Here is a 17,516-nt window from a genome sequence, read left to right as displayed (position 1 = left end):
TCGAATGCCATTTATGAATTTTATTTATTTTTTAATCCATCTCTACATCAGACGTCAAGTTATTCTTATAGATTATAGTTACAGGGTAATATTGACAGTTTAACATGTCAAGAACAGTGCAATGGAGAACACATACAACATGAGACAACCTCAGGGAGAGAGTTCAGTCAGGTTCAGTGGAAGTCAAGGTGTGTAAATGCTGAAATTGGTCAGAATTACGGTTGACTGATTTCCTCTGACGTGAGGGAGGAAGGCAGACTGTCAAGATCCCCAATTTCTGCAGGATGAAGCAAATTAAAAGTTAAAATTAGAACAATTCAATTCTCTCTGTCATGATGCGTTAGACGACACAGGTAGTTTTGTTTTTTAGTCAGTGCCAGCTCTTATTTGACTAAACCTACATGGATGGTTATTCATCAGGCTGGAATGGAATCTGCACCTGCAAATTTAGCACAAATCTCTGCAAAATTGGAATGGCCACATTTTCTGCTCTTTGGCCACTTCCACGCTCTTTCACTTTTGTTTGAAAACTCAGTTTCAGTTTCCTAATGTCATCGTTTTGAAAAATGTATGAGGTAACAAAAGTGTTTTCGAAACTACTTTTTCGGTGGAGAGAAACACTGTTCTAGTTTGGATGAGAGGCATAAACGTAGCATAATTAATGAGTTTTCAGATTAACATATTTAAGCATATTAATATTTTGGCTAAAGCCATGTCCACTCTAATACTTTTTTGTTTGAAAATGTGTACATTTTGCAACATCTATGCCTCTTATCCACACTAGAACAGCGTATTCCTCCACCAAAAATGGAGCATTTTGAAAATGCTCTCCGTTACTGCATACTCTGGAAAACCGAAAACTGAGTTTTCAAATAACAACAGATTAATGTGGACATTCATTTCATTTTCAACACTATTTTCAGCTACTAGTAAGAGGGTAGTACTGTTAGCTCTGTTTACCATATTTTACCTTGTTTAAATGCATTCTGCAGATTTCTCCCAAAATCAGTGCAAAAAATGTGGGAAAGAACTGATTCCATCACATTTACATTTATGCATTTGGCAGATGGTTTTATCCAGAGTGACTTACAGTACATTCAAGATATACATTTTATCAGTTAATCTGTCAGGGCCTGTTTATTAGTCTATAATCAAACTCAAACAAAACCTCCAAAACATTTGCCATCATACTTGCCTTTTAATTTAAGATAAGAAAGAAAGTCTATGATGGTATGGATGACATCTTCATCTGATATTCTCAGAGCTCCTAAAACAAGCAGAAACAGTCATTGCCAGATTTTATAATGTAATTACCATCTGTATTTATTCTTTTAAATACAGAGCATGCCCATGGCACAACATCTGTACATTAATGATTGAAAAACAGCCAAATTGATAGTTTACAATCCATAAATTTCCCAGTCTTTAAAGAGTATTATAAAGCATATTGAAAAACCATCTTAGTCAGAACTGGTGTGCCCTGTCGGCGGTGCATGTTTCTTACCTGTCTTGAAATCCTCCTCCATGGGCATTTCTCTCTTCCCTGCCAGTCCATGCTTGTCGCTAAGGCTTCTGTGGTTATCTATGGCATCTGATCATAAACCAAAACCACAGATAATAACATTTATCATTTAAACCGCATGCTGAGAGCACCCACGCCAAAAGACTCTGACAACCCGGCTGATATTCATAGACCTGCATGTGGCACACATATGTTCCTAATGGGAAAAGTCATTATCGGATGAATATCTTTTGGTTTTGTTTTTTGGACAGATTCAGTAGAGCAACCTGCAGGACTTGAGTCATGGAATTGCTTTTTCTTTGTAATGCAAAGCACACGGTCACACCCAACGCAAAAAGCAGCCAGACTGAAATCAGCACAAATAGTGATATTTCACAGAGCAATTCCTCCTCTGACTTCAATAACCTGCAGGAGCTATCTTACATTGACCAAGCTGATCTTCTCGCCCCCTTGCACTGGGAGTATCCTTAATCTGTATAAGGTGATCAATACGACCTGAAACACAGGGAGCTTATATAACTTACCTATACACAGGTGTACCTTTATGAGCTCAACAATAGTGCACCCCAAGACATTCATCATTAGTGCAGAAATTATATCAAGTAGAGTGAGCAAGCATGCCGGTATTCTCCAACATTTTTTATGGTGTAACTAACGGTTTAAGGTTAGTGTAAAGAAGAAAGTAGAAAACAGGATTATCATTTTTTCCAGGTTTCAAAAGTGGACATGCATGCTCTCTCCTATTTCTAGAACATAAATCAAGCAAAAGTAAATATTAATGAAAAAAAATGCACAATACTTACATAGAAACAGTTACAGTAAATACAATGCATAACTGTTGTAAACATAGTAAAAGAAACATAATAATGGAGTCATGACACAGGAGTTCACGAAAGTCTACAAAAGATGAAAACGAGTTTGAGAGCATCTGGAAAACTCACGAGGACCAAGGAGATACCCAGCACTGTGAAGGGTCCATCCTCTCTTCTCTTTTGCCTGTTTCAGAGAAACAGACAACACAATTAGGCACATACTCAATTTATATATGTTTAGTAAGTTATATTTCAATATTAACAGGCTATAATTGAAAATGTAAATGTGCAGTTGTTATCTTAAGGAGAGATTTCTACCTGATCTGACTCATAATAATGAATTTGTTAATTCAGTCATATGAAATCATATTTTGATTTGAATAAAACCAATTACTGTAGCTTAGTTATTGCCTACACGTTTTGCACATTTTCAGATTAACTGAAAAAACATTTTACAGTGTATTTAACTATTAATAATTTAATATTAAAACTAAACCTTTATGAGCTTAGCATTAGTACTTTTGAAGAAAAAAGGTATTTGATCATATATTGAATTTTAACATAAGTTCAACATTAATGATAGCCAATCCATATTTTAGGATTGCTATAATGCAAGCCATCTTAAAAAGAGTTCCGTTTTATAGAAAAGAACATTTATGTTTCACCAATTGAAAACAACCTCAGGATGCAGTTGCTTTCTTCTAGAAATCTCATCGTTTAAAATTTTCCGACAAAATAAAATCACAATATTTAAAAACGTACACATTCTGATTAATTTGCTTTAACGCACAGAGTTTAAAATACCCAAAAAAAAAAAAAAAAAAAAAAAATTTATTCAAGATTTGGACTTACCGCAACGATCATTCCGAGTCTCTCCGTGACAAACGCGCAAAAAATAAGAGAGACGCAAACTCCGCCAATATACCTGTGCATCTGAAAAAAAAAAAGAAAGAAAAATAAAAGTCATAATTGAACTACTATAAAACATGCACAATATGCACACTCAAACTTGTTAAAGAGAGAGAAAGAGAGTGGAAACTGACCCTGAGTATCAGCTGTTTCTTTGGGGAATAAAAAACAAAAATATTACAGTATTCCTTCTTCTTGTAGCTCCTGGTCCTCTGACGGTACTCTTGAATCGGACGCCTTTTATTGAAACTGAGAATGTCTCACCTCTGACGCCTTTACGTCATAAGGTGACATCGTCAGCCTCTTCATCAGTGACGTCAAAACTGAAAGTAAATTACTAATGACCGGGTCTTTCATGATCATCAGTTCTTATCAGTTATCGAATAGTCATTAGTCACTTCCAGTTGCATATTGCACACCGAACATGCGTGGTCTTATAGTCTGCACCAACAGAAATCACTTCGCCTGCATGATTCATGCAAAGGAAATTAAATTATGGATTTTGCATTTCCCAGTTTGACATTCCCGGACCAGCAAAGGTTATTAAAACATTTAAAATTAACAGGCAATTCATTAATTAAAATGACAAATTCTGGACGCAACATATTTTATGGGGAACATATGGGTTAATTGTCCTAAATAAATAATTGCTTTGTGTTGACAAATAAATTAGCTGATTTTAGTAGTTTTTACATTTAATTAGGATATTATTTGAGGTAAATTGCATTTGTTGCATTCATTACCTTGTTTTTTCATTAATTGGAACCCAATATAGTAGAGGTGCAGAGGTTAATGTGTATTGATAAATTAAAGGACCTTGCACCTGCTATAAGGTCACCCTTTACAAGACTTTCCTGTGTCTTTATGGATTCATCCCTTTAAACACTACTGACATTTTACCAAATGTAATACAGAGACCAGAAAAACATCATTCAGACCACAAGGGGACTTTTTAAAATGCTTTATTGGGTGTTGAAGACAAATTTAACAGTTGTTCATATGGGTGGAGAACACGTTCCAGCAAATCGCAGTTTTGGAAAGCCATACATGCATCTCTCAAGATTCCATGACCTTACAAAACTCTCCACATCCAAGTAAACATACTGGCTTGCAATCATGAAAATGTAACATAGACTCAAAATAATGAATAAGATGAGAAGAATTCTGATGGCTCTTCTGAAAAGGCTTTGTTCTTGTTGAAAGAGAGGACTCTCAGATTTCTTGTTATCTATTTCCCTGAGTTCAGTTTTAGCCTGTATGGCGGTTTCGACCATCTGCTTCTCAGTTTCTTGAGAGCTGTGTTCTTGATTGTATGCATGACAGCTCTCCTGATGATGTCCCTCACCAATTGGATGGACGGCAGAAGCTGATGGCAATGGGGCCCTTGATGAAATGGAAGAGAGTGCACACAATTCATCTAGTTTCTTTTGAAGAAATCAGTTAAATCAAATGTATTGCTCTACCTGTCTGTTTTATTATTAGTCTTCATTCTATTTGTATAGTGTCTTATTTTAACTTAGAAAAACACTTGACTGTAGATATTTTAATGACAATAAAATTGTGTGTGTGTGTGTGTGTATATATATATATATATATACTATTACAATATTAATATATTCTATATTATAACAATACAGATCTAATGGACCTGAACAAGAACAAAAAGCCTACCTGTAGCCACTTGCCAGATGTTCCTGGTTTAAATCTGGCCTTGAGCATGGAGGCAGATTAATGCGTAATCTGAAAATTGATCGAGGATTGGACATTGAAGGGCCAAGACCAGGAGTATCATCTCTTTTCTCTAAATTCACTAACATTTTGGTTATGGCAGCAGGACTCTTAATGACCTATAAGACAAATATTTCAAATTATGGTGTTTGTCTTTTAATATCTAATTCAGCTTCAGTAATTCTGGCGTAGAGAACTGTACATGAGAGGAAAAATCTAACAAAAGAATTAAACAGAGTAGCCTAACTAACCTCCAGCTTTTCAGAAAGGTCCGTCTGTTCCATTTCTGTGCTCATAGTTCGATGTTAAGAGTTCCAAAACAATTAACCAACTTGATCCTGGAGCAAAAAAAAAACTTCCAATCAAAGAAACAGGCAAAATCAAATCACACAGTCTCTGGTGACGTTTCAATGCCCATTGAGATGTCTAATTGTATAGACCACAGTTTAAAGTAAAAACAACCATTAGCAGAGTACTACAGTTGATGAATATAATTTGTCAAGATTTATCAATTATTTTTCAAGATGTTCAACATTAATTTTCCAAAACGGGGAAATATCCGTAGCCTTGATTAACAAATTCTTCTTAGAATATAACATGTAAATATTGTAAGGATGAAGAAGGAATGAAATTCATGAACTTGTTTCCCTAAAGTTAGCTATATTCTACAGAAATATAAATTAATTTACTTGTTGGGTCAACTTGGTTAATGGAATTTCTTTAGGCAATTTTCGAGGCGCCTCCAGCAGTTCGTCAACTTCCACAACATTTAAACAGAGATTATTTAGCAGAGACGGGCCACTTCTATTTAAATGAATGGGAGAAATTGGAATGCCCAATGGCAGCCAATGGTCAACAGATGTAGAAAGGAAGTCCCGCCTTACAGGTAAAAGAGCCAATCACCTTTTAGATTCAGACATCGCCTGTCAGTGAACTCGAAAACGCACATGCGCATTAGCTATACACGCGATAAAATTGAGTTTTTTAGTGTAATCTGGGGTAAAGAAGCACAATTTATGATACTGCCACTGTCAGATTTTACTGTTGACTTGAAATATGTCCTTTGATCATAATCTTGACCAACCATTTAGGAGATTTCAGTGTTCCCCCATTCAAGTAGATAGGAGCTGCACTATCATGACTGGAAATAGCCTCCCGAGAGCATTCCAAACATGGCCAACAGTGGACTGACTTGCTGGAATGACTTTGATTTAAAATACATTTTAAACAAAGTGATACCTTTTTTAAGATGCAAAAATCTATGATAATGTAATAAATAAGAAGCAGCTTATTGTTGCTATGGTTACGTCGCGAACGCGACTTTAGTCACCAGCGTCTGTTTAGCTGGTCAAAACAGTCTCATTTTCATTTGAAAACGCTGTTTAGAGGTTGTAAATGTAATGTGTAGAATTAAAAATGTGTTGTACCAGTGGGGCCTGGGTAGCTCAGTGGTAAAATACGCTGGCTACCACCCCTGGAGTTTGCTAGTTCGAATCCCAGGGCATGCTGTGTGACTCCAGCCAGGTCTCGTAAGCAACCAAATTGGCCCGGTTGCTAGGGAGGGTAGAGTCACATGGGGTAACCTCCTCGTGGTCGCTATAATGTGGTTTGTTCTCAATGGGGCACATGGTGAATTGAGTGTGGTTGCCGTGGTGGATGGCGAGAAGCCTCCACACGCACTATGTCTCCATGGCAACGCGCTCAACAAGATAAGATGCGCAGGTTGACTGTATCAGACGCGGAGGCAACTGGGATTTGTCCTCTGCCACCTGGACTGAGGTGAATCACTATGTGACCATGAGGACTTAGAGCGCATTGGGAATTGGGCATTCCAAATTGGGAGAAAAAGGGGAAAAATCCCCCTTTAAAAACCTGCAAACTTCAAGTTTTGACTTACGTTTGAACATTTGTCAACTTGGTTACTGGAATTATTTCAGGTAAATTTCGGGGCGCCACCCAAATTGTCTTTTTGTGTACTTAGCACAGTTCGTCAAACATTAACAACTTTTTAAAATACCTTTAAAATACCAAAACTTTTTACAATGTACTGTTGATGTGAACATCTATGATATATGGATGAATAAGGATAAGCGCTGGAGTGGCTCACTGTTGCTATGGTTACCTGGCAAAAGCAAATTCAGTTGGGTGTTTAATTGGTTAAGGTCAAAACCAAGGGCGTAGATTTGGCTTGGGGGGTTACAGAGTGAAGAATTTACATATTTCCATTGATCATGTTATAAATAATGGTGGTGATGCTGGTTGGGGGGGAGTTGAGTACACCCCCACCCCCCTGAATCTACGCCCCTGGTTAAAAGAACGGTCTCATTTTCGTTTGAAAACGCTGTTAAAAAGTTATCAATGTAATGCGTATTATTAAAACTGTTTTGTACTTTTAAAGACCCTTCATAGCTTACGTTTGAATTCTTGCTGGTCAGCTTGATGGTGGAAAAATTTCTTAAGGTAATTTCCAGGGCGCCAACCAAATCGTCTTGTGTACCTAAACAGTTCGTCAAACTTCAAGGACGTTTTAGAGACATAATAAACAAAATAATACACTTTGCAACCTGTGATATGAAAATCTAAGCCAGGTAAAAAAAGAATAACAGTACCTAAGCGCTGGAGCGACCCACTGTTGCTATGGTTACCTCGAACGCGGCTTAAGTTCGCGAGCATCTATTTGACCAAAGTTTTCAACTTAACAAAGTAACTAATACGTACAATTAAACTGTTTTGTATTTTTAAAGAGCATAAGCACGTTATGTTCTGACCTCTTTTGGGGGTGACCAAGCCTTAATGTGGTAGAGGGGAGTTCTCGTTTTTTTTTCAGCTATTACAATGCCACACACTGTGGTTTTGCAACACTTTTTAAAGTACACAAGAAACAAACATTTAAAAAATATATTAAGACCAACATCTTACATTTAAAATAGCCAGTGGTTAGCCGTTAATTCTTCGTAGAGTGAGCAGCATAATCAGTTTCAACACAATTCCCCCACTTATTGACCAAGATCTGAGAGTGTTGACTTGTGAGTGCCCTAAATAAGTGTGTTATTACTTAACAGCTAATTACAGTAATGAGACTCTTTGTCCATCAAGTCTATTATTACACTTGATATCACAAACATCAAAGAAAACCACAAATTGACTCTTTATGAGGCATGATGTGTAGAACTGTCCAATCAGTAGTGGACTTTCTCATTCTTCACTGAACATCTGATCCTCAGACAGTGTTTAGTGACAGCACATCCAGTTTTGTATCATGTTCAGATCTTTTCAAGATCACCTGTAGTCAGTCTTTCAGGTATGGTCAGTTCTTTAAAATAACAAACAAAATAAATTTACCATTCTTGCCACTTTTTCTAATTTGTTCTTTTTATGTGTTTAGATGTGTTAAATGTGTATTCAGGGAGATGTTGACCAACCTGTAGGTACCATAAACCTTTTTATTTTAAGTCTTTTAACTGGCAGAGCATGTCCTCCTTTTCTGTCATTAAACATTATTGTTGCTTTTGATAGTTTTCATGGTTCCTAACAGCTGTCCACCTCTCCCCACTACTACTGTGCCCTAATTACAGATCCAGCCGCTTTTCAGCACATTTCAGATGGAACCAAAAATACTCCCTGCCCACATGTAACTTTCATGGTGTTTTAGAGCAGAGGAACCAGATGAAAGTACAAGTGCAAGACAAGGTAATATGACCCAAATGAGTCTTTTTGTCATGACAGAAAATTTCATGACGAGAATTCAGCTTTTTCCGGTATGATTACAGTTAACGCATCAAATGATTTCAGGCCACACATTCTACAGGTTTTAAGGGCAAACTAATTTATTTGATTAACACAATATGAAGAGTTGGAAATTCTAACCACGAATATTTTGTTTAGCCATAAATATGATTTTTCACAGTTTCCATCCATCGAATATGAGGGTGATTCTCATGAAATCTGTCAGGAAAATATCCTGGTCCTATTTTACTCCAAAATCAAAAGAGACAAATAAGACATTTTATTTTGCATAGGAAATGAAACCTATTTTTAGGGCAATCTTACATTGTGAAAATTTTCATGACACTTACACATTTCACCCCAAGTCTCATAACCGCAACGCAGAAGAAGATGGTCATTATGAAATTCTCATTACCACAATGTAAAACAATATTATATATATATAAATGGCAAAGAATTTATATAGCATAGTATTACTCTGTTGGTACTGGCTTTACTTTTTGCTGGTTTTAATTTTTTTTTAAATCACTGTACAACATAATATTTTTTACTGTAATACAGTAAAGAATGACTGTGTTACGGTAATGAGAATCATCACTGAAAATAATGGGAATAGTAAAAGGAAAACATCAGGATGCGTTATGGTTAGGAGAATTGGTGCCTAAAATGTGCTTAAGTGTCCTGAAAATAATGTCACAATGCAAAAATTAAATAAATAAATGTATACATAAATTTATTTATTTATTTATTTATTTATTTTTTTTTTTTGTTTTGATTTTTTTTTATTTGGGGTTAAATATTACCAGTGCATTTTCTTGACAGATTTCATGAGAATCACCCATGAAGGATGTAAAAACAAAATGCTTGTTTTGTTTGCGGTTTTGTTTGTACCTGTTTAGAAGGCAACTTACAGCTGTGCTGGATGGCTTGGCCATGCACAGCTCATTGTAGCAGTATTTTTATGGGAAATTGCAATTGATTAACTATTGCTTTGAAAAATTGCATGTTGAGATAGTTATGCTGCTGTTGCCCTTTAGCATGCAAACAAATAATTTTTCGATTTTTCCTGTACCAAATTGGCCTCAGTCCAATTTGATTAGGTTTTTCTGATGAGGTTATACTGTGAACATGGTCAGAGAAAGTCTCTTGAATGAAATGAAACATAATCACTTGCTTATTTGGGTTAGCTGTGAGATATGGCAGGTTAAGCAAAGAGTCTTTGTATAAATAGTCACTCTAGAAGCAGGAAATAAATTGCTCGTAATACTTGTCCCTCCTTTTCTTAAAAAAGAAATTTAGGTTGCAGTTAAACACTTACAATGGAAATGAATGGGGCCAATCTGAAACTTTAAAATACTCACTGTTTTAAAAGTATAGCCAAAAACATGTTAATATTATGTTAGTGAGATAAAATCACCTACTACCTTTTTCTATGTAAAGTTATATCCAATTTTACATCTTTGTTTCCATGACGATTTAACACTGTAAACTCTATAATCCCATTAAACAACGATTTAAACAACTTTACAGCTCTAAATTATCTTAATTTCTTCCTTTAAACCCTCCAAAAATTGGCCCCATTCGCTTCCACTGTACGTGCTTCACTGTAACCTAGATTTGTGCTTTATTTTTAATGAAAAGGAGGGACAAGTGGAAATACACTTTTGTTGTAAACAATATTATGCCACAAATGCTGTGGATTCATCTTAAATAGTGTTGAACCAGGAATTTTCAATTCATTTAAATTCTTATAGGATATTCAGGCAATTAAGAATGAATATTTAGTGTCTCTGTGAACACATTCAAAGAACATTTCTGTATGTAGGTGGAAAACTTCAATGCATATTAGCTTTTTATGCGTTTTATTGGGAGATTGAGGTTCTTCATGTTTTTATCCAAAAATGAAAAATCCTTTGAGAAAAATATTTTAATAGTATTGAAAAGGAGTATTCAATTATTATTAACTTTTATTGCAATTGAATTATTGTTATTGACTTCTGCATTATTGAATGCAATAATTCATCATCAGAGGACATTTTTTTTTCTACTTAAAGTATAAGGAAGTAAACTTCTGTTAAGACACAATGACGACCACAGAACATCTCAGCCGGGTCAGGCCACACTACCTCACAGAATCAGATCTCTTCTCACACACTCTTCCAATAACAAGCAAAAGCCTGCTGACTTTTAGTGCTTTTAGAGCAATCTCCACCAATGCTACCATCAAAGGAAATGGGACACATCATAAAATATAAATGATTAGGTCTGATATAAGGGAGGATGAGGCTTAAGATCAGGAGGGTTGGGTGGATGTACCAGCCCATTGTCAGAGGAGAAAAACAGCACAAGGGACATCTCAAAGAACTGGATTACATGAACACAGTACCTCAAAGCTCCATTTCACTCTGTTTCCAAGAAGTGTGCATCTTTTCAGAAGCTACAATAACACCGTATTAGCATTTCAATGGTAGATTTGTGACAATCCTTGCATGAAAGCTATTTAAATAATGGGGATTACAGATTGGAAATAAGTATTGAAAAACTTGGTTTCCCTCAGCAGATGGTCACGCTTTGTGGTGTAATGCGTAACACAGGCAAATACTACTTTAAATGATACCTGAAGTAAGTATTTCTTTCAAATTGCAAGTTTACAACAGATACCTGTCATATCACTACTCAATATTTCAGATTAAATCAATTATAATAATAAAATAAAAAATAAAAATCCAAAATAAATAAAAACTGTGTTATATTTTAGCATCTTCAAAGTAGTCACCCTTTGCCTAGATTTTGCAGACATTTTCTCAACCAACTTCCTGAGGTATCACCCTGGGATGCTTTTAAACAGTATTGAAGGAGTTCCCATCAATGTTTTTTTATTTGGTCCAAGTCATCAATTTCAAAAACTTTTTTTTTTTAATATATATATATAAATTTTAGTTTTATAATGAAATAAATTAATTTGGTGGCACAATTATATTTTTGTCTACAAAACTAATTTCAAACATTTAAGCATACGCCTTCAGATCAAAAGATTTTTAAGATCATGAGAAACATTTCAGTCAAGTGTTTCAAAACTTTTGACCAGTAATGTATGTATATATATATATATATATATATATATATATCATATATATAGGAATGATGAGGGTTTCAATCTCAGCGATTTTTTAATGGATATAAGCAGAAAAAAACACCGCTCCTATCAACTTGAATGGAGAAAGACCGAAATCTCCAAAATGGTTGGTCAAGATTACAATCAAATAACACCTTTCAAATCCGCAGCAAAGTCTGACAACAATGGTGTAATAAATTGTGCTTCTTTAGCTCAGATCACACTAAAAAATTAAAATTTTCGGGCTGGTCTAGCTACTGCGCACACATGTTCTCGTGTTAACAGACTGCATCTGAAAGGTAATTGGCTCTTTTACCTGTAAGGTGGGACTTACTTTCTGCACTTTTGGAACACCATATATTCCAATTTCTCCCTTTCATCATTTATTTGAATAAAAATGGTCCGTCTCGGGCTAAATAGTCTCTGCTCAAGTTTCCGGGTGTAATGTCCACAGAGGGGTGCCCGAAAGGGAGTTGTAAAGCTAGTTTCTTTTAGTTGTAAATGATGTAATACAGAGAAAAGGAATGCTTTTTTTTTTTTACTCTAGCTCCTAAACCCAACTTCAACCCTAAACATAACCGTGAGTTGAGTTGATGTTATCTTAGGGGGAAAATAGGGGGAAATGAAACCTCCAAATTGCACAGGTGACTGATTATGCGGTTTTAACCTGGGGCAAGAACCCGGGTCTCCAACACTGCTGACGCAGATGCACCACAGGAAAGGGTAAACACACTGAACTGATATAGTATATACTGTATATATACACGATCAGCCACAACATTAAAACCACCTGCCTAATACATTTACATTTAGTCATTTAGCAGATTCTAATATCGTGTAGGTCCCCCTCACGCTGCCAAAAAAGCTCTTAGCCGTCAAGGCATGGACTCCACAAGACCTCTGAAGGTATACGTGGTCTGCAACAATTTTTAGGTAAGTGGTATGTGTCAAAGTAACATCCACATGAATGCCAGGACCCAAGGCTTCCAAGCAGAACATTTCCCCAAGCATCACACTGTCTCTGTCGGCCTGCCTTCTTCCCATGGTGCATCCTGCTGCCATCTCTTCCCCAGGTAAACGACGCACACACACCCAGCCGTCCACATGATCTAAAAGAAAACATAATTCATCAGACCAGGCCACCTTCTTCTATTGCTCCATGGCCCAGTTCTGATGCTCACTTGCCCATTGTAGGCGCTTTTGGCCATGGACAAGGGTCAGCATGGGCACTCTGACTGGTCTGCGTGTTCTGACATTTTTTCTATCTTGGCCAGCATTACGTTTTTTAGCAATTTGTGCTACAGTAGCTCTTCTGAGGGATCAGACCAGACTGGCTAGCCTTCGCTTCCCACACGCATCAGTGAGCCTTGGGCACCCATGACCCTGTCTCCGGTTCACCGGTTGTCCTTCCTTGGACCACTTTTGGTAGGTAACCACTGCATACTGGGAACACCCCACAAGACCTGCCGTTTTGAAAATGCTTTAACCCAGTCTTCTAGCCATCACAATTTGGCCCTTGTCAAAGTCGCTCAGATCATTACGCTTGCCCATTTTCCTGCTTACAGCACATGAAACTGAAGAACTGACTGTGCACTTGCTGCCTAATACAGTATATCCCACCCCTTGACAGGTGCCATTGTAATGAGATAATTAATGTTATTCACTTCACCTGTCAGTGTTTTAATGTTGTGGCTGATTGGTATATATATATATATATAAATATAGGGTCTTTGGAAAGGTTAAGAAAAAGAGAATGGTTACAGAAAATTGGTGAAATTGGTTTTATTGTCTGGTAAAAATGGATTCAGATTATTTCCAGAGAGCTGAACTTTCATGCAATGCTCTCTGCATTGTGTGCAGTTGCAAAAAAAAAATTACATTAATTACATTAATATTCTCCTAACCCTTACATTAGCCCAAACCCTAAACCTTGTATTAATAAAATAACATCTTAAATTTTGTTATGTCTTAGTTCTTTGCAAATGCATGAGTTATTATATAGTAGATTGTGTGTGTTTCAAGTAAATCAGTCATGTTAGCTAAATGCAATCCACATGGCCTAATAAAATATAAATGTTAAAGCCTAGATATTGACCCAAGAAAAGAAATCTGCATGACAAACGGCCTATCTCTTAAACTTTATGTTCTGGACTTAATTAAGGATTAGTTCTGGATTTAATGAAAGGTTTATTGCATTTTGTTAGACATTAACTGTGAGCGAATACCCAAAGTGCGTTCTCTGCCTCCTGTTAGTATCGACATTACGACAATACAGTCATTTGGACCGTAGTTAAAACTTCTTTTTTCTACTAAATTGAGTTTCAGTGGTTAAAAGTCAGTTACATTTTTAATGGACAAACATGAGCTGCACAGCTCAGTAAAGCACAGAAATGAATGCTTAAAAACTAGAAATCTTCAAACTGTTGATTTTATGGAACCACCTCATACCACTTTTTTTCATACCACAGTAACTAATTTTGACCAAAGCACTAACCTTTAGTGTACATGTATTGTCTCCAATTTCATTATCTCCACCTCGCACACAGAACCCTCACAGAAGACATGAAGTTTACGAATACAACCACTGACATGTTCAAATTACACTTGATTCGTCAGTTATTATTACCTTATAATAGCATAACATTAGCCATTTCAAGACATTATAGTGTCATACTGCAATTATGGGTTATTTGGAAAGATAGAGGATAATAGCTTACACACTCTGCTAACACATTTACCACCCTTGTGATGTGCACATTCGATATACAGTAAGAAAGGTTGTGTGGCATAAATGTGTAATTTATGTGATACTATTGTTCCTGCAATGCTATCAACATGTCCTATTTATTTCACTTTTTTTTTTTTTTTTACGAGACAGATAACATCATGTTTTTTCCTTAAAGAGTGTTAATACAGATGCAGCCATTAGTGTATTCAGATTAAATCATAGTTATATCCATTCTGGATTAGTTGAAGATGATGTCCCCAGAATATGCAGTATTATACTGTATTTCAAGAACCTGAAAATGTTGTGTATGTGGGGTGTGTTCTGCCAGTCTCCTCTCATACACACACACACACACACACACACACACACACACACGCACACATCAAAGAGATTTGGTCACCCTCCCTCTGGGCTGCCTGTCTGATGACAGACGGAGACTCTTAAAAGAATATAAATATGTCCTTAATGATATCAGTGCTGCATCTTACTGTATAAAACATGTCTTGTCCCTTTGATATACTGTGCTGTACATGAACCGGACCAGGAAATCTTGTATCCACAAACCACACACACACACAGCTTTTTTTCTGATGATATCTGATGTAAAATTTCAGTTGCAATGTACTGACAGTGAAAAGTCATGTCTTTATAATAAGGTTTTTTGATAAGTATATGTCAGCTTAGAACTTAGATGACAATATATTGCAAGGCTCACTGAATTTATAATTTAAAGACACTCCTTTGAACATCCTATTTTATATGTCAGTAATTTAATTAGTGCTTGTAATGATTTGAATTACATAAGTCATAGTGTCCTCTGTAATTTCCCAGAAGGATCAGGTGGACCGTTTGGAGGTCAGAGTTTGGATAGAAGCTACATGACAGCTACATAACATAAATACTTATATCTAGTTAGATAACCACATAGTGATAAAACAATAAAATTAAGTGAGGTGTAGTGTCATTGTTACGTGACTCCTAAATTATTTACGGTAGTGTATTCAACACAATTTTCTCTGAGAAATTCTGTTTGTATTGTTGCTGTAACCATGGATATGTACTTAACTGGAGAATCATTATTATGTTGTATGACTCTATTAACTCCTTCAGCCATGATGTATTGTCATTTTTTGCTGTCTGAAGCCTGTGATCTTTTTCCTTGAACATCCCTCCCTGCATGACAAGATCTGGGAATTGGTCTGTCTAAAAATGAACACCAGTCCCTTCATGGTGAACAATCAGGCTATCACTTCTCTCTTTTGAGGGGTTGTGTTTCAGTTCATTCAATGATTTCTGTCATTTTTTTATTGTATTTATTAATTTAATGATCTGACACTCAGTTCAGCACACATAATCTCTGTTAATGAGTGAATAAGTTCACTTGTGTTTCTTAAAGGAGACAAAAGCGAGTATATCGTCTTCCGAAGCTACGCTCCAAGCGATAAGGAGTCGTTTACACCAAATATGTCTCAGCATTAAAAAAAGCAAGAGGTAGTGCCACGAATTCAGGTCTTGTTGGAATTATTTAATTACAAGTTGTCAAGTTTTTCGACTACTGTAACACAAAAAAGGTTTTGTTGTTGATAACAGCAAAAAGTGTTTATCATTAATTTATCTCTATTTGTTCTTGCAAGCAACAACAAAACAGTGGGGCCTGGGTAGCTCAGCAAGTAAAGATGCTGACTACCACACCTGGAATTGCAAGTTTGAATCCAGGGCGTGCTGAGTGACTCCTCAGGCTTCCTAAGCAACCAATTGGCCCGGTTGCTAGGGTGGGTAGAGTCACGTTGGGTTAACCTCCTCGTGGTCACTATAATGTGGTTCTTGTTCTCAGTGGGGCGCGTGGTGAGTTGTGTGTGGATGCCACGGAGAATAGCGTGAAGCCTCCACACGCGCTAGGTCTCTGGTAACGAGCTCAACTAGTCACGTGATAAGATACGCAGATTGACGTCTCAGACGTGGAGGCAACTGAGATTCGTCCTCCGCCACCTGGATTAAGGCAAGTCACTATGCCAACATGAGGATTTAGAGCGCATTGGGAATTGGGCATTCCAAATTGGGGAGAAGAAAAAACTGAAAATAAAAAAATAACAACAAAATGAATGCTTCAGGCATTAGTGGCAACATAAAATGGTATATCAGACAGAAATATATGTTCATTACCTTCAACCAGGGGCAGACTCTCCATAGGGAGAACCGGGACTTTTCCCGGAGGGCCGGCCTCGAAACAGGGCAGAACAGGCAGTGATAAGCTGAAACGGGCCACCTTGTTACGTTGAATGGGCCACGACTGGCTGAAGAGGGCTGCAAAACAGCGCCGCGATATGCAGAAATTGACAACGACAAACCGATTTCTTTTCCCAGTACGCCCATGCCTTCAACTGTGGAGGCCGTTGCCATATTGGTTATTTTAACATGACGTCATAACAGTCATGTCAGAGCTTTCATAGAATTCAGAGTTTACAACTTGTAATTACGAGTTCTATGAAGACATGAATGCTTTTTACAAGTCAAAATCTCGTAATTACATTAATTCCACCATGATGTAAACGCACTATAAGCGAGTAGTATTCGGCTGGCCATGTGATCCTAAAATGGTGGCCCCCATGAGTAGACCCTCTCCATGTAGAATAAAACAATTTTTTATAAGGTTACTAATATGATTGGTTGTCTTCATATCATTTGAGTGCTCATGATTTTATATGTTTCTAAATTACTAAGAATTTCTTTAGGAGTAAAACTTTTTAAATGAAAAAATACGGAGTACACATTTAACTTGACATGGTGTCTAAAAAACAACGGTCTAAAACTTCCATCTAGCCCATGTTTACATAGAAAAACAATGAAGAAACAGGGCAGATGGACACAAAAATGCAGCGTTTAACATTTTAAAAGGGGACTCGCGACCCATGTGTTCTCTTTTGTTATTATGAGTGTTATTTTGAATGCAGGAAAACATCCTGCTTGAACGCCCCT

At 36.6% G+C, this 17,516-nt stretch overlaps 1 protein-coding gene across 1 annotated transcript; it reads right to left on the bottom strand.

Moving 5' to 3' along the window:
- Nucleotides 1-11: 11 nt before the first annotated feature.
- On the bottom strand, nt 12-3,479 carry LOC127437806 (galanin peptides-like). The gene is made up of 6 exons (XM_051692994.1): nt 3,378-3,479; nt 3,187-3,267; nt 2,464-2,518; nt 1,505-1,591; nt 1,196-1,267; nt 12-277 (listed from the first exon to the last, which is right to left on the bottom strand). Exons 2-6 carry the CDS (start codon nt 3,265-3,267, stop codon nt 216-218), a joined length of 357 nt encoding a protein of 118 aa, XP_051548954.1. The 5' UTR covers nt 3,378-3,479; the 3' UTR covers nt 12-215.
- Nucleotides 3,480-17,516: the final 14,037 nt, after the last annotated feature.

Source organism: Myxocyprinus asiaticus, chromosome 48 (assembly GCF_019703515.2).
Source record: "Myxocyprinus asiaticus isolate MX2 ecotype Aquarium Trade chromosome 48, UBuf_Myxa_2, whole genome shotgun sequence".
In the NCBI taxonomy this organism is placed as follows: Eukaryota; Metazoa; Chordata; class Actinopteri; order Cypriniformes; family Catostomidae; genus Myxocyprinus; species Myxocyprinus asiaticus.
This window is presented reverse-complemented; position numbering and strand designations above follow the sequence as displayed.